The sequence below is a fragment of the Ammodytes marinus genome, assembly GCF_949987685.1.
Source record: "Ammodytes marinus genome assembly, chromosome: 17".
Lineage (NCBI taxonomy): Eukaryota > Metazoa > Chordata > Actinopteri > Uranoscopiformes > Ammodytidae > Ammodytes > Ammodytes marinus.
Genome location: NC_137221.1, coordinates 15,551,368 through 15,577,440, shown reverse-complemented (window position 1 = coordinate 15,577,440; position 26,073 = coordinate 15,551,368). Strand labels below are relative to the sequence as shown.

The 26,073-nt window shown below is 41.8% G+C and overlaps 1 protein-coding gene across 1 annotated transcript in view; it reads right to left on the bottom strand.

Moving 5' to 3' along the window:
• The window catches only part of rapgef5a (Rap guanine nucleotide exchange factor (GEF) 5a), a 46,299-nt gene extending 20,687 nt beyond the window's left edge, over positions 1-25,612 (bottom strand). The window contains exons 1-9 of the mRNA XM_080045761.1: positions 25,362-25,612; positions 16,120-16,170; positions 14,487-14,593; positions 13,627-13,748; positions 12,287-12,464; positions 6,786-6,867; positions 6,607-6,655; positions 6,413-6,486; positions 3,684-3,869 (exon numbers count right to left, since the gene is read on the bottom strand). Coding sequence (XP_079901887.1) covers positions 3,684-3,869; positions 6,413-6,486; positions 6,607-6,655; positions 6,786-6,867; positions 12,287-12,464; positions 13,627-13,748; positions 14,487-14,593; positions 16,120-16,170; positions 25,362-25,505 — 993 coding nt within the window. The 5' untranslated portion in view covers positions 25,506-25,612. The remainder of the gene's footprint in view (positions 1-3,683; positions 3,870-6,412; positions 6,487-6,606; positions 6,656-6,785; positions 6,868-12,286; positions 12,465-13,626; positions 13,749-14,486; positions 14,594-16,119; positions 16,171-25,361) is intronic.
• Positions 25,613-26,073: the final 461 nt, after the last annotated feature.

Genomic DNA, 26,073 nt, shown 5'->3' with positions numbered 1-26,073 from the left:
TAGGAGAACAGTGACAAACACAAAAAGCAGAGACTGAGAGAAAGAAGCCGTTTGAAATTCAACTGTCATATGGGTTTCATATCAAATTTATAAGCGTAAAGGTGCATGTTTCCGTCTGCTGTAAAGTCAATACACACATCGTTGATTAAAAAATTATCCTAATTGTGTTTTCGAATAACCTGGAATTTTTTTTTCACACATACAGCTGACCAGGGGAAACTCCGGATTAAGTGCACAGTGCATATAAAAAGGGGCTTCTGAACTACACCCTTTATTGGTTTAAAACAACCAAAAGTGGGTTATGGACAGAGTATGAAAAATGCAGGCAGTTATGGTGGACAGAATGCCTTAAACCTTGGTAACTGCTTCTGTGAGGTCAGTTTTAAGTGTCCGCCTAACTGGTGTTGTGTCCATCTGTATGTCCACGTCCTCTCCACCCTTCCCTCGTCCCTGTCTCCTCTCTACACTTCTGAAAACACCTTTTTTTCTCTTTTCCTCTCCTCGCCTCAATTGTGTACACACAGACATCTTCAAACACACACACAGACACACACCTTGACAGAGTTCAATATGTGCACCAGCAAGAACAAGACATGGGACGCACAAAATATGCTTTGGCCTCTTGGGAAATCAGGACTTGAGTGACAAAAGCTCTTTTGTCCCCTCTCTGCCTCTCTTTCACTCAGTCTGCCAGCCCTCTTTTCTTTCTTTCTCACATAAACACACATATAATATGACGAATTGTATCGTGAGGAAAGGTGGACCTCATGGAGAACCTAAAGGAAGCACTCTCTGTTCCCTTCCTGTTCTCTGTGTGTGTGTGTGTGTGTGTGTGTGTGTGTGTGTGTGTGCGTGCGTGCGTGCGTGCGTGCGTGCGTGCGTGCGTGCGTGCGTGCGTGCGTGCGTGCGTGCGTGCGTGCGTGCGTGCGTGCGTGCGTGCGTGCGTGCGTGCGTGCGTGCGTGCGTGCGTGCGTGCGTGCGTGCGTGCGTGCGTGCGTGTGTGTGTGTGTGTGTGTGTTGGCATCTGTGCTGAGAGTGACCAAGCCATATCTGTGTTGTGATAGCTCTGGGCTTGATTCCTGGAAATATTGGATAAGAATATGAGAACACAATGCTTTTAGGTCCACGCACACAACTGCAACAGCACATGTGTACACACACACACACACACACACACACACACACACACACACACACACACACACACACACACACACACACACACACACACACACACACACACACACACACACACACACACACACACACACACACACACACACACACACACACACACACACACACACACACACACACACACACACACACACACACACACACACACACAGTATAATTTCCTGTTAAAAAGTAACCCAAGCTGCTTAAAAAAAAGCCTTCCTGTGTGTATGTGTGTATGTCATGTATAATCCTTTATGCAGGGTGACCTTTGGTAAACTCAGATGGCTGAGTCAAATGTGGTAGAGTCCAGATACAAGTCTGAAGTGACTAGAAGGCAGAGGTGCATTCAATACCCTGTACTGACACAGGAGTTATGTCACTATGGAAACAGCCCACACCGGTTCGTCAGACCTTGTCTGTCATGGAAAAGAAGGGAAACTTGAAAAAAAATCACCATGACAACAACTCAGGAAAAGGAGAATGGTCTTAGGTGAAGCTAGCTTGTTTTTCTTGGTTTTGTCATTTCTGCCACATATTGCAGCCTGAGCTGGATAGCAACCTGGCTACAATGATTATTCATCACCTGTGCAATGTGCATTACTGAAAGAATATCATGGCCTATGCAAGCTCTTAAAAAATGATTAGATCAACATATGCTTCCTATCTACTGAAGACTAGAAGACCCTGATCCAGCCCATAAACCTGCTGAATAACAGAAAAAAAGCTGCAGAGGTCATTTGATTAATTTTGTTTGACACTGCTTGTTTGTACAACAGTAAATCTCTGATAATGATAGTGGTGCCTCATCCAACATGACCATTGACCAATGATGTATTATACCACAGTCAGTACAGTAGCTTGCTGCCATCGTTGTGTGTGTGTGTGTGTGTGTGTGTGTGTGTGTGTGTGTGTGTGTGTGTGTGTGTGTGTGTGTGTGTGTGTGTGTGTGTGTGTGTGTGTGTGTGTGTGTGTGTGTGTGTGTGTGTGTGTGTGTGTGTGTGTGTGTGTGTGTGTGTGTGTGTGTGTGTGTGTGTGTGTGTGTGTGTGTGTGTGTGTGTGTGTGTGTGTGTGTGTGTGTGTGTGTGTGCAGCAAAACCTTGTAAAGCGCATTTCATATAAGCAAGTTTAAAGGGCTTTAAAACTTTCAAACACTTCAAAGGAAAGGTGTTATCCCGATAACGTTTATCCTCATGTAACTTACATCAGCTTGGGAGCACTTGAAATTCTATTTTAGGAGATATAATTTAACCTGAAAGTTCAGCAAATTGTTCTACAAATGAAAAGGGTTCTGTATGTAGAGAAGTGTCTTTACAATCCTGCTTTAACAAACACTTCAGAAATATTACATACAATAGTAATGCTGTAATAAAATGCAATAATGTTTCTACTTTTATATATAAGAAATTAAAGTGAAATCATAAGCACTTTGGCAAATCCCCTAGGCTGGGCTTTGGTCGAACTCACTAAGCTGATGAGCGATGTGTAAGATTTCTCTCAAACGCACGCATGGTGATGCTTTTCGCTTGGTTTCCTGCCCTCAGGTGTTCTGTAGCACGGGATTATACAGTACAGCGCTTCACTAACACCCCACTCATTATGTGCACAAACTGACTCAGCCTGCCACAGCACAGACACTTCATTAGCACGTACGTACAGTCCCACTCACACAAGCTTCCTCACATGATTATAAGCTCTAGCCAGCAGAAACTCACACACAGACCCTCAACATCACAAAGGATGTACATGGACATGGACACACACACACACACACACACACACACACACACACACACACACACACACACACACACAGAGTACATGACAGACAGACTGTGAAAAGATTCCGAGATCACATTACAGTAAGCCATTATTAACACCCACATTAGACCAGCTTTAGAACTGGTGGTGGTTTAATCTATAGTGATCTGAATGAACCGAAGCTCTGTGCTTCTGTAATGATACCTTCAGTTACCATGTGTGTGTGTGTGTGTGTGTGTGTGTGTGTGTGTGTGTGTGTGTGTGTGTGTGTGTGTGTGTGTGTGTGTGTGTGTGTGTGTGTGTGTGTGTGTGTGTGTGTGTGTGTGTGTGTGTGTGTGTGTGTGTGAGAGCATGTACTGAGATTATATACAAAATGAGGAGTGAGTTTGTCACAGAAACACAAATCAGGATCGTACTGATGATTTACTGTGTGTGTGTGTGTGTGTGTGTGTGTGTGTGTGTGTGTGTGTGTGTGTGTGTGTGTGTGTGTGTGTGTGTGTGCGCTTCTATGTGCGTGCTTAAAAGTGACGCCAATAATGACAACATTATAACCACATGATGACGTCCAGTACTCTCTACTCACACTCAACCACACAGCCGCAACTTGCTCTGCAGACTACACGGCGAAAGGCCAACAAGTCGACAGCCCCCCAACAACACCATTCCTATCCGTATCAAAATGATGTACTGTAGTGTGTATGATACCTTCAAAAATCTTAAGCGTCATTATCACACACTCTACTCACCGCCTGGTTCCTGTCGGGCAGCCGGTAGTTGTGGTTCTGCAGCAGCCGGCAGCCGTCCTTGGCCAGCCGCTGTACGGCCTCCAGGCCCAGCCGGCTGGTCAGCTCCTCGCGGCCACACACACCCCCCACTCCTCCTCCACTGCTGCCACCGCCACCGCCATCCCGCAACGCACACACCCCGCCCAGCTGCAACACAGGGGGCATGAACACATATCTCAACCCGCAGTCCCAAGACATGGCGGAAACAGTCAAAACCTCACCAAGAAAGTTCAGTGTTTTGGTCCAAGAGGTGAATGAAAAAGCAGTTTGGGGCATAATCCAGAAACATACAGGGACACGTTTTTTTTTCAGTGTCTCTGTGCCCATGTGAGGGAGAATGAGATTAAAGGGTAATCCTGGTTTCTCTATCTCTCCTGTCTCTGTCGGTCTTCTCTTGTCTTTTATTCTTTTCATCTATTACGTGTCTGTAAATCCCTTTATCTGTTGCACCTCTCTGGTTGTCTCAGTCCGACTGCTCAGTGTCAGAGGATCTGGCGGAGAACGAGTGAGTGTGTGTGATCAGTGGTACTAGTGGGCGGGAGTGTGTGTAGGAAGAGAGAGTGTATGCTTTGAGGGGGGTGGGGGGGAGAGAGATGACGACTGTCTGCCTCCTCCTCTATAGTTGGGACTTAGAAGGGGTGTTAACCGTCCTGGCAAAAAGTATAAAAATCAATATGAAGCAGCCAGTAATAGTGTGTGTGTGTGTGTGTGTGTGTGTGTGTGTGTGTGTGTGTGTGTGTGTGTGTGTGTGTGTGTGTGTGTGTGTGTGTGTGTGTGTGTGTGTGTGTGTGTTCCCTAGGGTGCTGCTAGTATGATGGTTATCACGAGTGGTTGGCAGCCAAGTCTGTTTATTTTCCTTGGAAGAGAGAGGGGGTATTTCATTTGGCTGGGAGCAGGTTAACCCTTCCTGTGAGCTCAACTATCCCACGGTGCCATGCACATGCAGACCATGATGGCATACTCCCACACTTTGTTTTGTTTACTAGGAAAACTTCCCCCCAAATGAAAACTCTTATCGGGTAGAATGGCCACGTACACACACACACAGACATTATATCAGCCCCCCCGTCCCCTGCCCCTGTCCGTTTCCTGTTAACCTGTTTTCTAGCGTCCTGTCCTAGACACAGAACACAGCGAGATAAACCTGTCTGTGTCTGTTTGAATTGTGTGGCTGTCTCTGTCTATCACCTTTTTGCCCCTATTTTCCTTAATTAGTTTGGCTCGAGTTTGACATCTAACTGAGTAGTGTAACACACTCAATTTGACTCTAGTCCGGTTAAGTTGCATTGAGTTGAATTAGCTAAATGTTTCCATTGTTTTTATATAAAATAAGATGCAAACAGAAAAGATTTTAATCCGCACACCTGGGACCAACATGGCAATATCTCATGGACTTCACTGTGTACTACTTGACATTTTGCAGGAGTGTGTGCTTTATTGTCCTTCTCATTATGCAAACTAGCTAAACAAATACTTATGTTATCACTACAATATGCAGTGTATAATAATTATGATATCGAACAGTATCTGTATCAGTCGAAAACCCAACACCCAGATATAAGAATCGGAACGAAAAATAGTGGATCTCTAGAACTGACTCTAAATTCTACTTCTGAAATGTTTCCTGTGGATGTTTAAACCACAGCAGCACTATGACTATCACTATGGATCCAGTTTATATGAAGCATAAGCGGTCTCTAAATGAAACAAGAAAAACAGGCTCTTTGCTTTTAAACTTATCCAAACACAATACAATGAGAGGGTTGTATCTATCTATCTTTAATTGCACCCCCAAAGTCATGGTCATATGCATTATGCACCTTGTGACAGGGTTTTACACAAGCCCAAAGCATGTTAACCACGGATTCACAGTACTGCGTGTGTAATTGTGTGTTATTTGTCTTTCCCTGTTCTCCTCATCTCTGCTGTAATCAGAGAATAAATAATTGATGGGGAAAAAGAGGTTTCCACTGTAGATGGGACCGGAAAGCAAATAGACCTCCCTTTGCACTCTCTGCTCTGAACCCATTTTAAAACATAGAGATGCACTCACATACATATGCACAGGTTGCACTCACAGAGACCTTTAAAAAGATAGCAAGGTAGCCAAAATAAGCCAATTATGATCTCTTATTACGGATGTCTCTAGCCAATCTGTTCTGGAGATGATTAAGGAACATTTGAAATGGCCAGTGTTGGTCTCATCCAATTCCAGACCTTTGTTTACAGAAATCTGGTTACAACCGTCGTCAAAAAGTTTCATCAGAGTCTAGAAGAAAACAAACTGTGAATCAGCAAGATAAAACAAATAGCCTACAGCTTCTTCAAATAATGATATGCAAAATGGCACCGAGTGTTTCCCAGCACAGGTTGAACCAACAGCTGTTTTGCATGTTTTTTTGCCAACATTTCATAGGCGTAGCACCCCTCGAAAAAGCACATGCTGTGTTCAAAACCGCATTTGACTTATTCCCTTTTACTATACATATTTGTATGCTAAATTGGATTGCCTTTCAAATGTTCCTAAAGGCCAACTTTAAGCCAAATGTGCAATCTCCAGATTGCCAAGGAAAATATAAAAATTGAAAGGTAAAATGAACTGAAGCATCAGTGTATGTGTGTGTGGGGGGCGGGGGGGATAAAATAATACAGTATGATTGTGTGTATGTCATTCTGTGTGCGTTCATTACCGGGCTGCTCTCCTCGCTGGGCGTGCGAGGCTCCTGTGGGCTCGTCTCGGTCGTCTCAGAGTCCTGCTCCGATACTGCAATCCACCACAAACAGAATGATGGCATCAATAATCGTTCATATGTAACATTATCTTTGTCACTCCATGTTCTCATAATGCAGTTTAAAGGAAGAAGAAAGTTAAATGTGTACTTACAAGCTTTGCGAGTCTTTCGGGCAAGACAAGCCGCCAACTCACTTTGTACCTGATAAGAGAATAAGGTGTCAAAACAAAGCAAAACACACAAAACAAAACAAAAAACTACGGTTGATACATTAAAAACACACAGTGTACTGAAGAAGCCATTTTGAATCCAACCACATGCAGACACTAACCGTAGACGTGAGCCTCTCAAGAGCTTTCATCTGGAGAATCTCACCGCAGATGTCCCTGTTGCCCTCAGAGTCCTCCTCTGACCTTGGATTGACACACACATACAGAATGTTAACTTGCAACTGACAAGTGAATTATTCTGATCAAACACTTTCCAGAGAAACAAAAAAGTTTCCTGCAGAGCTGTGGTCCTCTCCACGCTGCCCCCTGGTACACCTAGACAAGAACTACAGTCTACAAACACATCTACTTATCAGCAGGATGTTGTTACCCGTGGACTTCTGTACTGTTCCTTTGAGTCCATATTTGAATGGATTGATTGATTTAAGTGGATATGATCCATTTTATGGTGGCTTGACAAACCTGATGGCAAAATCAACTTAAAATAGACTCAGCAGACCTAACCATTTGTGTTCAAACCTGTACTAACACATTGATATAATGTAATATAACATGTCGTTAATAATACCTATTGATTTTTTTTAAATTCAATATATTTGTGTTTTATGACTTAAACATGCAATTTAAAGACAGACCTTTGTGTTATCGGACACTTTGATGGATATTTTTCCATTATTTTCAGGCATTTTATAGTATAAACTATTAATGCATTGGAAACATCAATCCAATGGTCCATCATTGCAGACCCTAAACATGATCATGATAAACATAAACCAGATGGGTATATTTTCTTTGACAATATTTTATGTTCAGCAGCATCGTATCTTCCTGTTTTATTCTCCTTTCCAGTTCCCCAGTGCTCCCATGTCTTTGTATGGAGCATCTCCCTCTGCACCCCCCTTCTCTCTTTCATGTGGTTTCATTTAAAATAGCTCCCAGACACACCCTTCTATTGATGTATGTGTGTGTGTGTGTGTGTGTGTGTGTGTGTGTGTGTGTGTGTGTGTGTGTGTGTGTGTGTGTGTGTGTGTGTGTGTGTGTGTGTGTGTGTGTCCACGTGTGCACAGCAATGCGGCGTCTGTGTGTACATGTGTTCAGAATGTACAGAGATGTGACTCGTCACGAATGTATTTTTCAAGGCTGAGTGCATCTGTGAATATATTTGAGCGAAGAAGTAGATGCGGGCGCATGCACGTGTGTTTGATTTGTAAACATGTGGCTATTTTGGGGTAAACTCTGCATTATTCCCAAAGCAATAATACTACGTCGACAGTCTTCAACCGCGGAAGACTGCACCCGAGGGCCCCTCATCTAATATGTTTTATATATGTTCTTATAAACCCACTGTTAGGATTGGTGTCCCAGACTCTGCCTCAGACCAATTTGCATACAATTTGGATTTTATCAACAGATCCCAGTGGCACTAGTAGCAGTTGTGAAGGAAAGAAGATTAAGCATTGTGTGACCGTGTGAGAGGATGCGCCTGTGTGTGTGTGTGTGTGTGTGTGTGTGTACACTGTAATCTGATAAGGGAATGATAGATGAAGAAGTAGGAGGGATGGTGATAACATGTAGCCCCGAGCCTGACACTTCAGCTATCGTCTCTGACACAGACAGAGAGAGGCAGATGTAGGTAGACCAACAGATATGTGCCTTAAAGAGGACCTATTATACTACTTTTCTGGTCTTAATTTCTTGTTTTACACTGCTATAGAGCAACCTGACACGAATCACATCACAAAAAACTATGTAGATTTTCGGGAAGCTCTTTCTCTTATTTTGGCGATCCAGCACGTCCTGTCAACACGTGAGTGTGTGTGCTTCGGCAATCTCCGCTCCCTCCGCCTGTGCATCGGCCATCTCCTCTACCCTCCCCCCTCTTGCAAACCCCACTCCATTGTGATTGGTTACCTTCCTTCCGAAACACTTTCAGTGGCGGGAAGCGCGAGCATGGACCTATAAGGGCGCGAGGCAGACGCGAACAGGGAAGTGACAGCATTACCATACATGGAAACATCCGCGTGGTCACGTCACAAATTTTTATGCGACGTCACGAATTATGAAAGGGTAGACCGCTTTGAAGACGTAACTTCTCGACTGGCTAGAATAGTGTTTAGTGCTCTGCACAGACACCCCAGACGGTCAGCAGGGAATACGTCGAAATGCATGTAAGTCATTATTTGATAATTTAGTATGGTTAAGCATGACTATGAATCATCATAACAACGTTTATAGGTCATAAAAGTCAAAAAGCATCATAGGTCCTCTTTAAGGGAGTGTATACCATATTTTTTTTACTGTCACCATAAAATACATGACCAAAACAGGTTGACAAAAGCAGCCTATTTATGGTCAAAATGGAGTTCCTCTCCATGGAAATCTGAAGATGCTTAAACGTCTGAAAGCGCTTCATGAGAATAGGCAAATTATCAAGTTGTCTTGGGGTTCAAGACTTTGGATTTTTAGATTTTGCAATCCATTAGTTGATCATAGGATGATCAAATTCTATTCTAAGTCATTGTGCTTAATGTATTCTCTCCAGGGTCATTAAGTTCTTTCAGCTGCCGTTCATTTGGTAGGTCGGTGAGTCACAATGAGCATGAATGCACTAGAGCTGGAAGGGGAGCACAGTGGGAGGTGTGTCACCAATCATTAAGCAGCACAGAACAGTATTTGATAGCGGATTACCAAGATTTGGTGCGAGCAACCGCTCCCTGTTCATTCCATGACAAAACTGAATGCCGCAAGGTGTAGTCATGCTCTGTGTTTTGAAATGTTCTTATCAAGAGCTATCAAATTCCTATTATGAACAATATGTCAATTGTCAAGCAAATATTTCTTAGCTCTACTTTCTGCATATGCACATGTGATTGTTATTTAAAATCTAACACATAATTTTAAGCCTATGTCACAATAAAGATTTGGTGAAGGAGGAGAATGAAAGCTTCTGCAGTGATTGTCTGATTGCTCTCCTCTCTGACCAAAACACTTACAGCATTGTTCCCAGTATGTTTGGCTTTTTTCTCCTTTTGAACCAGAGCACCATGCAAAGCAAACAATTACAGTTTCTCCTCTATAGCTTAGGTGTCAATGTTAGCTTCTGGCCATTCTGCACATCGATATGCAGAGAAACCCTGTATTTTAAAAGGAAGGCAAGAAAACTGGCTGCTTAGTTGCTTCATGCCGCCTACTACTATACCAAACAATCAAGTACAGAGAACCTGCAGGAATTCAAACAAGGTTCTTGGTAAATGTATTCCACAAAAGAATATTCATTTCTGGCTAGCATTGCAATGAACAATGAACAATAAACTTATCAACGTTAATGACCACAATGTGCCTGGCAGAAAATATTATTGAACAGACACAGCAGTCCTTTGAGACACGCTGGCAGCGTTGACATGAAATGAATAATGAATACACATAGTAAGAAATATCTGCTACACATGATCCAGAAGAGATAGCACATTTAAATAGTACCCTGCTGTTCTTAGGCCTCACTAAAGTAGAAATCAGTGATATAGGCATTGCCATCAGTATCAATTTAGAGCGTCCCTTGTTATTTTAAACTACAGCAAGAGATGGGAAGCCAGGATCCATGAGTATCATGAGCATTGTTTAGACCTGGCTGCACCTGTAATGCTGCAGCACCTTTAAAGTACTTAAGTAAGAAGCCAGTGGAGTTCATTCTGAACAGGTGTTTACCCTCAAAGCTATTACTCCTTTACAACAAAGAGAGAGAGAGAGAGAGAGAGAGAGAGAGAGAGAGAGAGAACGGGGTAGGGAGGGTGTGAGACGGAGAGAGAGAGGTAAGGAGGCTGTGAGACGGGGGTAAGAGAGAGAGAGAGAGAGAGCCTGCAGATACTTACATCCTCATATGCTTAATATGGGTGAGAAAACCAATGACCAAAACAGGTTGACAAAAGCAGCCTGGGGAGAAAATGCCCCCGATTGAATCACTTAAAAAAGGTGCTAAGATGGAGTTGCTACCTAAAACTCTTCCATCTGTTCCTCCGTACCCTGCCAACATACAGAGATACTGGTGGAGTGCCTTTAAGAATGCATGTTAGTCACTATAAATGTACATAATGTAAGTGATGGGTTGGATAGGAGAACGTACAGTATGATACATGCAATTTATATAAGTGAGTATGACATTAAATCCCCCCTGCTGTTGTGCTCTCTCCCTGGTGTCTGTAAATACACCCTTTGAAGTCGTCACACAGATGAACATGTTGACGTGTGCTCATGTTCCCTCTTTCTCCATATAAACTCTATTCTCTACATCTCCCCCGCCTGTCTTACTCTCACTCTCTCCCCAAGTGACAGATTGAGTTCAGTAGCAGCCTCAGCAGGAATTCCACACACAGGAGCAGCAAAGCTGGGAACTCTGGCTGACACCACTCCTACTACTGGTGTGTGTGTGTGTGTGTGTGTGTGTGTGTGTGTGTGTGTGTGTGTGTGTGTGTGTGTGTGTGTGTGTGTGTGTGTGTGTGTGTGTGTGTGTGTGTGTGTGTGTGTGTGTGTGTGTGTGTGTGTGTGTGTGTGTGTGTGCGATTGTGCATTAGTTTTATACACAACTTTATGTCTTGCGTTGTGCCTGTAAATGCACATGTCTCACACATAAACAGACTGAGGATTTAAAACACTGAATAGAGATTAGACTTCTAGCTGGGATTTGAAAAAGAGGGTTGTGTGTGTGTGTGTGTGTGTGTGTGTGTGTGTGTGTGTGTGTGTGTGTGTGTGTGTGTGTGTGTGTGTGTGTGTGTGTGTGTGTGTGTGTGTCTGTGTGTCAACTTTACTGTATAGTATACAGTGTGTACGGTATGAACTGTAAAACTTTAACCAAGTCCAACACACTAACTTTTCACTTTTCATTGTTAATTATCAGACCGACATTTGACCTTAATTTTCAATCTGAACGGGTATACTGTCACTTCAACTGTATTTTACCAGAGCAATGAGCTTCCACTTCAGGTCAATGGAGATGATCCAGCACATTACAACTAAGTTTCATTCACTATCAACACTGATAAGGATTCTCCTCAGTCACAGTGGAAACCACCAATTTATCATACACCACCTATCAGCTTTCACTTTTTATTTGAAATTCAAAACAACCATTCTAACTATTATAATATTATTTGAAATATTTAATATGCCATGATCTTTCTGAATTCTACATTAGCACAACAGGGTGTTCTTTGAATTTATTGTAGATGTGCAGTTATATAAACTGTTCATACTGTAGAAGTATTAAAAACATCCTAGCAAACATCTCCAGCCAATCCCTATGTCTGTAGTGAATTGAAATTAAGACACCAAATCATCTTAGCTGTTATGTGTTATAATAATGGCTCTGAAGTTTTCTTAGCTTTGTAATTCACATGCAACAGTGGAGAACCATGACCACCTTAACCTTGTCGATTTGAAAATTGTAAATTAGTTGAGGATTAGATTACATGGCTTGTGTTCAATCCATTTCACATTACTTTAAATGTTAATCCCCATTTGTTCAAACATGATTTTTTTGAAAAAGTGAAAGCGCTACCGTCCGTCCATTGCAGCATAACTAGCAATCAGATTTGAAAAGGACACTTACGGGCTGTTTGCCCCGCCTCCAGAGCGGAACTGGACGTATGGGGCGAGTTGTAGGAGGAGCCTAACCGCCTCTGGCCACTCCCCCTCATTAGAGCGAAACTCACAGGAGGCGGAGTCACACTCCTCAAAGCTGAACTGGTAGTAAGAGTTTGAGTCGGAAAACACCACCCGCTGGTCCACTGGAGAAGGAATAGAAACACAAACACCAAACATGTGTGAGCTTCCTCTACTTTTGTGCATCTGAATTTCAAACAAGTGTTCATTTTTTACCTTTATCATTCTCCGTGTGAAAATGTGTGACGATTTTGATAAAGGTCATTACAGTGTAATAAAATAGTTGAATGTTACATTTTTCGTGCATCATAATTAAGTGAAGGCTTATGCCTTTTTTCGATGGTGCTAAATGTATACTGTAACAATGGATGATGACATTTCAGATTAGGGAGATCCTTCAAATTGTAATAAAGAAGATATGATGAATTTGTTGATCCACCCTGATTACACCAAATTAAATCAGCTATTTAAATGGTTGAAATGATTTATTGAATGATGTTGTAACCCCATTCCAAAAGATTTGAGGCAGGACAAGCATTACATTTGGTGCTACTTTTTACTCATGGTATTGTTGCACTAAAAATAAATCCTGAAATGAAATATAATTAACACTGAATTATAAAAAGAAATTATGCAAAAAGTGAAATGGATTTGTAATACGAGACACTTTTAAGTTCTACAAAAAGAGCCAAGACACGATTGGTGACAACAATAACACCCGGATAAACTCTTTGTATCAGTCATGGTGGATTAGCCAGACCAATGAACTGCATCTAAGCAAAGGTCTTAAAGCAGGCAGCCAAAAGAGGATCAGGTTTGCTTTTTCTTTGAAGAAACATTAACTGCCTTTGAATATTACACCGTGTTATATAAGAGGATGTGTCACGCAAGGCATACTTAGAGTAGCTTCAGAACATCATAGAGTAAAATGAGTATGAATAATAAAAAACAATATTTACATTTCTTTTTTCTTTTTTTTTACTTTTTTCTATATTTCTTTTCAGAATACACCCAGGCATTGTCCGAGAAATTACATGGTCCTTGGTAAATAATGAAAGAGGATATTTGGTATTGTAAGTAGCGGTATTTGGATACACAGAGCCAGTGTCATTTTAGCCATATTAGTAAGTTAAACAGGTGGATAAAGCAATGAAATCTGTTCTGTTGGAAATGACCTGCTGAAGGGTTAATATAAATTTCAAAAGACAGCACAACCTCCAGGCAAGTGAGAGTGTGCATGTGACTGTGTGTGTGTGTGTGTGTGTGTGTGTGTGTGTGTTTTTTTACCAGACAATAGGACTCCGAGCTCCAGCAGCACCTGCCAGACGCGCACACCAGTAGTCCGACAGCGCACGTACACACACTGCTCACACAGCCACTGCACCAGCTCCACGCCCACATAGCTTCGCCTGTTAAAATACACACACACACGTTTTCAACACACGCGTACAGCCAGTGTTAGGATACATGCATGCACATACAAATAGAGCCTATCTTTTCTTTATTGAATCAATACCCATTGATTATTCATTAGTTCTCCGTAAGCCTTTTTCTCTGAAACACTGAATACCTTCCGGCTGCTTTCCCACAGGATAAACTCTCTGTGTGTGTGTGTGTGTGTGTGTGTGTGTGTGTGTGTGTGTGTGTGTGTGTGTGTGTGTGTGTGTGTGTGTGTGTGTGTGTGTGTGTGTGTGTGTGTGTGTGTGTGTGTGTGTGTGTGTGTGTGTGTGTGTGTGTGTGTGTGTGTGTGTGTGTGTGTGTGTGTGTGTGTGTGTGTGTGTGTGTGTGTGTGTGTGTGTGTGTGTTTTGTGTGTGTGTTTTGTGTGTGTGTTTTGTGTGTGTGTACTGCAGTCGTTAAGAGTATCTATTTATATCTATGTCCAGATGTTTTTTTGCAGGCATCTTTATGTACTGAACCTACAGTTTTATTGCATGACAGTGCATGTATTTCCCTGACATCATATTCCCTCTTATACAACGTCGAAGTCACACTTTGCTCCTCTTACTGCATAGACAACTTGGCCGGCCAATCAGGAAGGGGCTCAACAATGACTGATGAGTCAGGGTATATGCTTCAGAGGACACATCGATTCAGCCCTGCACACACACACACACAGACAGACATACAAACACAGGAACAAGTGTACCGTATGATCCGGGCCAGGTGTATCTTGTCTTTGGCTGGGTATGGTCCATGAGAGAGGAAGGCATTCCTCACAGTCCGACCGGCACATGGAAAACTCTGGGAACAAGACTGACAAACACACACATGCCGAAACCACATGAGAAATGCATTGTTGCACTCTCATTAAAAAACATTAACACTAAAAATGAATAAATGTGATGATATCTCAACAACGCCTTGGACATGATCATCAGACTGCAGAGAGCCAGTGTTGGTTCATGTGGCCGTCATTGACGGGACTCACAAGGGCAGCTCGATTTCTTTACCCCCTGAGGAATTAAACATTGACTGTGTCTACACGCTCTTTAATAATCCTGCTATTGACACTGTGTTAAATAACACCGTATTTCAATTAAGCTGTTTCCATTCACTGCTTGTTCTGTTCTCTTTGTATTCACGTTTGCATACCACAGCACAGAGCCTGCTTGATGACTGACGAGGTTCCGTTTACATCATGTTTCAACATAACTGGTTCCTTCCAGCATCAATTCCATGGAAAAATGTTATCTTGTCTTTGCCTCTGTAGCCTAGCCTTCTGTCTACACAAGGGGCAGGTTTTGCAAATGACTGCACTTGTAACGTTTATGTAGGATGGTAGAAGTGTATGAAAGATAAATGGTCCCATTTATTGCAACATCAAAAGTTAACCTGTGATTATAAAACCAATAGTAGCGCCATGGATTTATGTTGCAAAAAGCAGAACTATCTCTGCTTAAGTCTCGAACAAAGACTGCTAGCTAATACAAACATGTTAACAAAAATATTAAAACAATCAGCTTGGTAAATACAAAGAAAGAAATGCATGTTATTGCTACTGTAATGGCTGTGGGGTAAGGTATTTAAGGAGGTTTTGGGTAGTTGCTTTCCTAATCAGAACATTGCAGTCTATGTGGCCTGAAGTATTTGACAAGACACAATTTGGTCCATAGTTTATCGATTGCTCCAGCTTTCAGTGACCACAATCAATCAATTCTTAGTAAATAATTGACAGACTAATATCTTTACGACAGAAGATTGAATCTATTTTAGCAACAATCCATTTTGTGGCTCCCTTTTGCAATCATGTCCCTGCTTAGCTGTTCATGGTCCAGGAGTTTTTAACTAACTAATTGAACGTTGTTAGGCTCGAAAATCTGGTGAAATGCAACCAATGAAACACAAAACCATGCTGAGGAAACACACAAGTAAGCACAAGGATTATTTAGCACAGGGGTAACAGCACCGCACAGTGCGCACAAACATTTGCTTCACATGAACATTTCTTAATTTTATTCATTTAACTAATACCAATAATGTTTTCATTGTTCAACAACAAGAGATATGACGTGAAATATTAAAGCCCTGAGGCCTTTCCAGAGTTCTGTACTGAAATATACGCCAAACCACATTAGTGACGTATGACAAATTAGGAATGTGTGTGCTTGTGCGTTTGTGTGTTTGTGAAACTTGCTTTGGAAAAACCCCAAGGTGATATCCCCTCTGATATGATGTCATCTGTATTGGGGCTAAACAAACAATCACGCTCTGCAGCAAGTAAAGGGATGACATCACCATCACCATCACCTGTGTGTGTGTGTGTGTGTGTGTTACCTTACCTTGTGTACTGCAGGTCCAGTGCTAGGCCCGGGGATAGTGTCAGGTGATTGCTGTTGAAACAAAAATACACATATGCGGTCAGAGCCCACACACAGTCAATACACTGAACAAACAAAGACTTTCAAAGATAGACCAGCTTTACCATTCTAAAATCCTTAGTCAGCTGATGTTTAACAACTGCGGCCACTAACATTACTCTCACAAATGCTTTCCAGAGATTTTTGGTGCTTTAATATTGAAGGGACACGTGTTGTAATACAGTTTTCCAAACTTTCCAAAGCCATTATTCTTTACTTATCCAACAATAAAATGCACTTGTCAGTCAACTAACTCTCACAATAAATCAACAGCTGACTGACCACATAATAAATCTCTTGATGGTTACATCATGCCCGTATCAGGAAATAAACTCTTAATCTCTATGGATTATTATGGTGCCAGATTACAGAGATGACAGCCTGGTGGTGACACATTTACATTAGTAATGTTAGCAATAGAGCAGGAACAAATAACAAAGCTCAGATTTCATTCAACTCCTACAAAAATAAGGTGAATTGACCGCATTGATTATGATTGATGATAACATCATTATAAAGTGAGGTCCTACAGGTCATACAAGCTTCAGATTAATGGTACTGGTCTAACATTTGCTACTGCCAATATATTAATATTTTTTTTAAACTGCAATTACAGGACTGATTGTAAGTCATCTAAGAAGTTCAATCTTCCTTTCCATCCCACGCTGGGAAACTATCAAAGGGTCCATAAAAGTGTTAACTTGCCGGAAACATTTTCATGTTTTATTGTTTTACAACACTGAATCAAAGTGGTTTGACGAGGCGTTTGAAGGCTCATCAACAGACAAAGATTGTTTAATGTCAAGGTGAACAATCTCTACAAATGTAATTAAGTGAACACACAAAGCCACGAATGACAGTTTGCATAAACAATGACACGCCCCATGTTATCGCTGGTGCAGCCAAGAGTTTTCCGTTAAATGGAGATCACCTTTGTGCAACCAAGGTGTAACAAATGATCAGCAAGATCCAACTGAATTTTATAATGACTGTAAGCTCTTTGCATAAGAATGGGAGAAATGCCTGGTCCAGTTGTATACACACAACCACTAATTGCTGCCAAAGATGATTAATAGATTTTTTTTCAACCCTTCCTGTTGATCAATGTAAACAAAAATCCTAACATGAAAAGGTCTAAAAGGGTTTATACATGTTGAATCTTAACTAAGCACTCTTAGAACAATAGGGCGACCATATAAGAGGATATGTGGGTGAAAAAAAAATCTTTGAAAATCCCTGATATAAAACACAAACTCTCCAATTGTATAAAGATGAAGAACCCGTTGCCAGCTTTCATTACAGACAGATAAATGAGGACTCTCCTGCAATAGGAGCGCAATCCGTCTGTGAGCACACAGTTGTGGGGTTGACCGATTCCCCACTGGAAACCGTCACAGACAGCTGAGTCTGCGCTAGCAATCGCCCGCTGCCCTTCGCCTCTCACTGGCTGACACTTACCAACCATCAGAATGATGACGGATGGAGAGATACAGAGAGAAAGATCAAATGATGGAACAAATGAAAAGCACCTAAGCGACTGTGGATAATGGTTGTAGGCTAGATGAAGAAATATAAATGAGTTAGCGTGCAAGTGGAGAAAGAGGAGAGTGAGGCTGAGAAACCACAACAAGTCTATATTTGAATATATGATAGTGGACACATGAGTACGACACATGGACAGGGAGAGAGATGAGACGACGCGAGACAGACTGAGTATTTGAATTGTAATTGCAAAAGAGAGAAAACCTGAGAAAAGAAAAGCCAGAGAGAGAGAGAGAGAGATAAATGCTCGGTTGTGGCTTTTAGTTGCGAGAAAATGAAACAGAGGGAGAGCAATGTAGTGCCTGTGATCCTAATTAGAACAATGATAATGTCTGGGATGTCACAAACACACACACACACACACAGACACACACACACACACACACACACACACACGCGCGCGCGCAAGCGAGTGTATCCACTTGCACAAACACTGTATTCTAAAGCAAATAACTCACTGTATCACACGGTACCTACTTTTCATTAAAAAGAAAACGAGCACATTTGCTTACTTGCCAAGAGTAAGAGGAGATGATCAATACCACTCTTGAATCTGTGCATTACATTTTACGGGTACAGCAAGCTGCCAGATAGCAAAGCCGAGCATAAAAGAGTGGAAACAGCTAGCCTGGCTCTGTCCAAAAGGTAACAAAACCTACCAACCGGTAACTGTACTGCTCAGAACTGAAACACACCAACCAGGATGCAGTGACCTTCAACATCACCATGAGGTTGGCTGCAAAACAGCAGGGACTTCCAGAGGGAGAGCCAGGGTGGGCAATTCCCCCAGTTTCCTGTCTTTATGCTAAGCAGATTGGCTGTTGCTGGTTCAGCCTTACTGTATAATTTACCAGACAGATATTAACCAACAAGAGGATTTCTTGATAAGGCAAATCTAAAACGTATTTTAATTTCACCGTAAGTTAAAAATCTTTGGGTAGGACCGTCGATCAGACAAATCAAACAGTGTGAGGAAATTGTATTGAACATTTAATGGATGGAACAATTCATCATTTCATTGTGAAGATAATGTGTGCCTTTAATTAATCGACAAATAATCATCTGTTGCAGCCATTTTATATTAACATTACAAATGAGATATCAGTGGGGTAAGCTGGAGGTCACAGAAAGTCCAAAAGGTCACAGAAAGTCCAGAAGCGTAGTTTTTCCAATAAAACAAAAAGAAAAAACATTTACCCACACTTGAAAACATTTTCAAATGAGCTAGGTATTTGGCTTCAAAAATAAACCCTCTCTCTCAGTGTGGACACAGCCTCCGAAATATCAGTAAAGTTGAGAGGCTTTTTGGCTTGTCTGCATGTGCGCAGACATGCAGTGTTTGGACTGATGGTTAAGTAGAGCAGCACACCATGCAGCCAGCCAAGCACACAGACTCAATACATTGTTTCTGACTCTCTCGCTATCTCAGTCCCGCTCGTTCTTTTTTCCCCTCTTTTGTCTTGGGTCGCTCGATCTTATCTCTCCATCTCTTTGTCTCTCGGTCGGGTGAATACCGATCTCTCAAGAGGTCTTTGTTGCTCCACCGTCATGTCTTTTCGCAAAACACCGGCCTCAAGACACAGCAGCGCTAGCGGAGGTGTTACATTCATATACTGTATCACACACAACGAGTGAAATGTCTGCTGGCCCTGTGCTTGTGAGTCTATTTGTCTTGTCTGTGCCTCCGTTTCTCACAAACACAAACACACACACACACACACACACACACACGTCAGGCAGTACAGTCATTTGCTGTCAGTGCACAGGAGGCCAGGAGAGAGCGAGAGAAGAGAAGAGAAGATGAATGGAGGAGAAAAGAATGCTATAAAGAAAGAGCACATGCTGACACACTTATCTTTGTGATGACTTCAAAGTTTGGAGAGAGAGAGAGAGAGAGAGAGTAGCAGAGAGCGAGGTCATTATCTGCCAGAAATGGATTACTCTTAGATTAGATTGCTGAGCACAGGGAAGAGCTGTAGCACGGTATGCTTGGCAAGCTCCCTCACACACACATAAACGAACGCACACACACATTTCACATTCACACTAAGTTCCTGTCGACTCCTTGTCAGATCCGTCAAACAAGGGAGTCAAAATGGAGACCTCAAAGCTAGCAGCTACAGCTCAATGGGCACGCACACGCAAACGCACACACACACACATCATTAGACAAACACACACATGGCGGAGCTGCTGAGAAAGCCACCGGCCCGCTCACACCTATCTGCCACCACACATGACCTTTGGCTCACCGGCACTCGCTCAGTGATCTACAGTATATTTGTTGATACCAGAATAATAACAGAAGGCTTCACTTAAACAGGAAATGCAATCAGCAACTCAATTTAAGATGTACATTGCTTGATCAAACAGAAATGTCAAATATTTGCAGATGTCAATGTGAATATTTGCCGGTTTTCCTAGTCTTCAAATAGTAAACTGAATACCTTGTGGTTTGTGCTAGTTTACCTTGTTTGTGAATTGAGTTTCTCACTCAATTTAAATCCATCAAATGCTTGAAAAACGACTTTAAAATCATTTTGAAGAAAATATCTCAACAAGTTTGTATTTCAAATGAGAATTGAAACATTTTGTGTGGCCTTCAAAATAATAAAGATAATTTGAAGTTATTGGCAACCCTGTCCTGGTGTATTCCACTCGTATATTTTTTTGGTTAATTCATTTTCTTATGTAAGGCAAGGCAAGGCAAGTTTATTTCTAAAGCACATTTCGGACACAAGGCCATTCAAGGTGCTTTACAGATGCAAAAACAAAATACATCAAGTATAGAGCACACATTAAAAAAAAGCGAGAGAAACATGAATATAAATAAAAGATAGAATAATAAAAAACATTTAAAAAGAATAAAAATAAATAAAAATTTTAAATTACAGGTTAAAACGGAAACAGTAATGTCTTCAGACCAGATTTAAAAGAGCCGAGTGTTGAAGCGGACCTCAAGTCCCCTGGAAGTTTATTCCAGAGCTTGGGTGCATTAAAACTGAAGGCTGACTCTCCCTGTCTAGTCCTTACTCTGGGGACTTTCAGTAGCCCAGTCCCAGACGATCTGAGAGCTCTGACTGGTTCGTAAGGGATCAGCAGGTCAGCGATGTATTTAGGCCCTAAACCATTTAGGGCATAATAGACCAACATCAATATTTTAAAATCAATTCTTGGAGTGACAGGAAGCCAGTGTAAAGACCTAAGAACTGGGGTAATGTGATCCACTTTTTTGGTCCTAGTGAGGACTCGAGCAGCAGCGTTTTGAATTAGCTGAAGCTGTCTGATTGATTTTTTAGGAAGGCCTGCAAAAATACTAAAAATAAATGCATGGACAAGTTTTTATAAGTCCTGCTGAGACATTAGCCCTTTAATTCTTGATATATTTTTAATATATTTGTTCTTGTTCATAATCTGAGCTAGTGGGAGCATGTAGATGTTAAACAGAAGAGGCCCAAGAATGGAACCTTGGGGGACCCCGCATGTAATATTTGTTCTCTCAGATGTGAAATTGCCTATTGATACATAGTAGTCTCTGTCCTTTAAGTATGATTCAAACCAGTTTAGTACAGTTCCAGAAAGTCCAACCCAGTTTGCTAGTCGATCTTGTAATATGCTGTGGTCAACTGTGTCGAACGCAGCACTGAGATCCAATAAAACTAATACAGAGCTTTTGCCACTGTCTGTGTTTAAGTGGATGTCATTGAGGACCTTACCCAGAGCGGTCTCAGTGCTGTGGTGTTGACGGAAACCTGACTGGAAGACATCAAAGCAGTTGTTCATTGCCATGTAGTTATTCAGCTGCTGATAAACAGCTTTTTCAATGATCTTGCTTAAAAATGGCAGGTTAGATATGGGCCTATAATTGTTCATGACTGATGTTTCTAGGTTGTTCTTTTTTAGGAGTGGCTTGATAACTGCTGTTTTCAGGGCATGTGGGAATACACCTGTTGACAATTTCTTGGACATCTGAGGCCATGCAGTTAAAAAACGTTTTAAAAAAACCTGTGGGTAGAATGTCAAGGCAACAGGAGGAGGAGTTCAGGTGTTGTATAATGTCCTCCAGTACTATCAGCATTTGCAAATTCTGCATACAGCACGCTTGGATTATTGTGCCTATTTCCTCTTTCGTCTAAGCAAAGTGTTTTTCTATCCTGAAATGCATATATAAATTGTTAATAAAGTTTGGAGGTGGCATTGGCATACTTATGCTAATCCTTTCAGCCCAACACAGCGGTTCTAGTGATAGAGTGTGTAGGAAATACAGTACGCAAGTGTGAATGTGTGTCGAATCTCTCCCTCCGCCCCATACTTGCCCTTTCATCTTCCTTATCTCAATGTATAATGCAGTTATGGAAGTGAAATATTGCTGGCAGACATAAAAACACTGCACAAACCACTATTTTGCTGCATGCTATCATCAATTGTCCTCTGAGATGCAGATGATAAATTCTGAGAGCTTACATTTTGACAGTGATAATCTAATTTCACATGTTTTGAGCAGAATGCATTGATATACAGTGGTTTTGGGTCGACGTATTGTAATTCTCGGTTTGTGTTTAAATTTTAATTTTAATTCATAATGGTGTTCACACCAAGGGCAGTTTCAAACAGGCAGCATCTGGGGGAGGCAATATTGCAGAGCCATGAAGAAAGAAGAAAGAAATACCAAGAAGCTTCAACCCCCAAACAAAATAGCACGATTAAACTGGGACTGTGATTGAAATGTGTTTGAAGATTCTTTCTGGAAAAACATGTTACGTCCTCTCTACCTTCTACGTGCATCATTTACTTTGCTTGCAATAAGAATCCACACATTATGGCAACTGTGACCACACATACGAACATACGGGGGCATGCGCACGTACAAAACAAACTATTATTGCAATGTGTGTTTTTGTCTTTGGTTTTAATGTTTCATGGGTTTGTTTTGATTGATTAACTAAAGGAACCCTTTATTGACAATGTACTTGTAGTGCATCTGTGAAAATGACAAATACAATCTCTTCCCCTAAACCAATACAACTGCAATAATAATATATATTATTACATTAGTGAACATCAAGAAAGGATTATTAGTCACCCAGTGTCAGCAAATCCCAACAAAACTAACATTCCACAGTAAAACTGGTTACAGAATAGTGAGTCAGTGACTCAGGGCTTAAGTGTATTAGTGGGTAACAATAGCAAAAATAACCAACCAATCGGCTTGATCAGTCACCATCTCACACCTGACTGAGCTGTGGTCAACTCTTTGAAAGAAGGAGGAGGAGGAAAGAAAACTAGCCAAGATTTCCCTGTTGTAACTTTCTACAGCGAGGCCATTGTACAGGGACAACCTGTCAAGTTAAAAGTTGAAATGTTAGTAAAGTATTCTTAAGCAAATCACCCTACTCCTGTTTATACAGTAGCTTACTAAAGGACTAACGTGAATACCAGAGCAAGTCACAACAGAGAGTAACGTAAGACAGGATTCAGAAAAGGTGAGGCTGCTGCAGGCAGGCGGGAACCACGACAAATGGCAATGCAACAGTTCAAATTCACTTCATAGGCTGTCGGACAACATCAAAGAAGCACATGATGAGGTAATGCCAATAACCGCTTATGTAGGCTGTTTTGCAACTTTACAGGGTTTACGAATACCAGCACAAAACACCAAATATAGCTCAAGATTCTGCATAGATCAACACAAAGTAGGCAGATGTGTCCATCTATGAGAGATGTTGTGATTTGAGATCATGACACTGTCTTTTAAGCCCTCCGGATTTTGAGTGCGTTTGTGGCACAATGCATCTTTTCAGATACTTTTTTACGTGTGCATAATACAAGCAAGCATGTGTCTCTTTGAGAGTGCGTTTGGGCCAGGCAAAGCATCTCCAACTGCCAGTGTCTCTCCGGAGAAGCAGTCTGCACAGAACAGCCATACCTTTACACTACTTACCCACGCCTCACCACACTCCCCCCACACATTTCAAGTTAGATGATGAAGACAGGAGACGGAAAACTCGCCATTTTCTTCCTTCAGCTGCTCTGCTTTCCTTCCCGTTACAGCTCAATCACAGGCGATGAACTACACTAACAAGAAAACGCACGGTATATGTACATGCTACGGTTAAATGATTGAAACGGAGTGTGCTATTTTGACAGTCGATCCAGATGCGATGGATGTAGCGCTGCATCATTTTGACACTTCGGTTATGCGCAATGGCAAAGAAAAATAAATTCTTCTTTAATCCATTCTTTGGTGGTTTTCTCTCATTTTGAATTTCACATTTGTCTATTCTGTCTCTTCTCTGTAATTCCTTATTTATTGACTAGTGTTGATTTACAACAGGATGTAATAGTATTATTTTAGAGAGGCAACAGGACCAATAAGAATATGCCTCAGACTGTGTGTCAAGTCCACACAATGACTTAAAATAATAAGATGTAACATGACAAACTGTTCACCTCCTAGGCCCAAAATGGCTTTACAACACAATCGTTGCACATCTTCATCACATTCGGCACCACTGGGACTGGAAGTCTCTCACTCTCTATTCCACAGAGGGATGTAGCTACACATATTTTTTTTATTTATTCATTTTATTTCAGGCTGCCACTGATGACGAAGATGAGCGGAGCAGACACTTTAAGGACACATTCGGCTTGTCAGGTGCGTTTGTTCCACATCAGGGAACACAAAGTCACACACATTTTCTAGTAAGACCCGTCATTGCAAAACAGTAACCACAGAGGACCCACAGAGGCTAGTTGATGAACAGATGTCCCGCCTTTGGACTGGGAGTGAATGTTACAATAGCAATATAAAAAAATATTATTAGTTTCTGTAATATCGAGAAGAAGAAAAAAAGCTAGTAAACTAACTGATATGAATAGAAAATGAATCTGAAATAGGCTAAATTGATAATCAATTCAACATTTGTAATTTCATTAAACAACAATGTCAAATATTTGATGGTTGAAACTTCTCCTAGGCGATGTGATAACTTGCTGTTTTTCTGTTTTATATCATTTTAAACCGAACATGTTTGTATTGTTGAGGGGGAAAAAATACATTTGAAGACATCACCTTGAGCTTTCATAACTTGTAATCAAAAGTAGCCTATAGCCGACTTTAAGCAATTGATGTGTCAGAGATTCAAAATGTAATCAGTTAATTGAAAAACTCGACTGACACATTATGCATTAATGAAAATAATTGGTTTGTGTTGCTCCACACAGATTTGATTAGGCCTATACAAACGTGTGCGTAGCCTATTTCATGGTAGCCTCTGTAGGAAGGAGCTGAGTGTAGTCTCTGCTGGGTATGCTAGTGTTGCCTTGACTACCGGAGTGTGAAGGTATGATGTCCAAAAGCAATTGGTTATTATGGATGTGGCAGTCGCACACACGCGCGCGCGCAACTACACACACACAGCCTCTGCGACAGAGGTGCTTGTAACAAAATGAAAACACCTGAGTCGTGACGGGGTTGTGAAAACAGCCTCACGACACTGAGGGGTGTCTTGGTTTACAAACTGACAGTTGAAAAGATAAACGAGTGACTCGTTGCTAATTCAAACATTAAACACGGAAGGACGCAGAGTCCGTCAGCGGATGGTTAGGAGTAGGCTACTCACGCTCTTCTTTCGCAGGTGCAGCCCGTGCTTGAGAAGACCTGGCAGATCCCGGATTTTGTGTTTGAGCTGAGCCTGGTCCCGTGCACTTCTGTTCCACCGCAAGCCCGCGAGTAAGCCGTCCTCTGCGGGCTCTGAGTCCTCCATGCTTCTTCTTTTCCGTCTCCTCCTGACTGTCCTCGAGCTGCCGCCTGCCTCCGCTTCGCTCCGGGTAACTACTGTATCCTCACGAGGCGCACCGCCGCACGCGCCCGTTCGCCATTTCCCTCCGCCTCGCGCTCACACTCAGCGATCTGCATCTGCAGCCAAAACCACCGCGCGCAGCGTTAACGACTGTGTTCCGCAGCACGCGACGCTGCTGCTCCTCCCAATGGCTCGCGCGTCCTACTCCTCAGTAGCCTAGGTTGATGTGTGGATCTGTATGGGGTGTGTGTGAGTTTGTGGCGTGGAGGATGTCACAGGTGCACAGGAACATTGCATCACTTCAACCTTTCATTCTCTGACAAAGAAAAAGAGCGAGGAATATTTAAAACCGTCTAAGTTTAACTGTTACACAGACATTTCAATATCATATGATGTAGGCTAATAGCCTATGTTCTAATGATAAAAGTGTGTTTGTGTGTGAGGGGGTGGAGGGGAGGGCAGGGCAACAAAAGGCACTCGTTAGGACTACGTCATCATATTACCTGGCTCAAATTTCCATAGGTAAACAAAG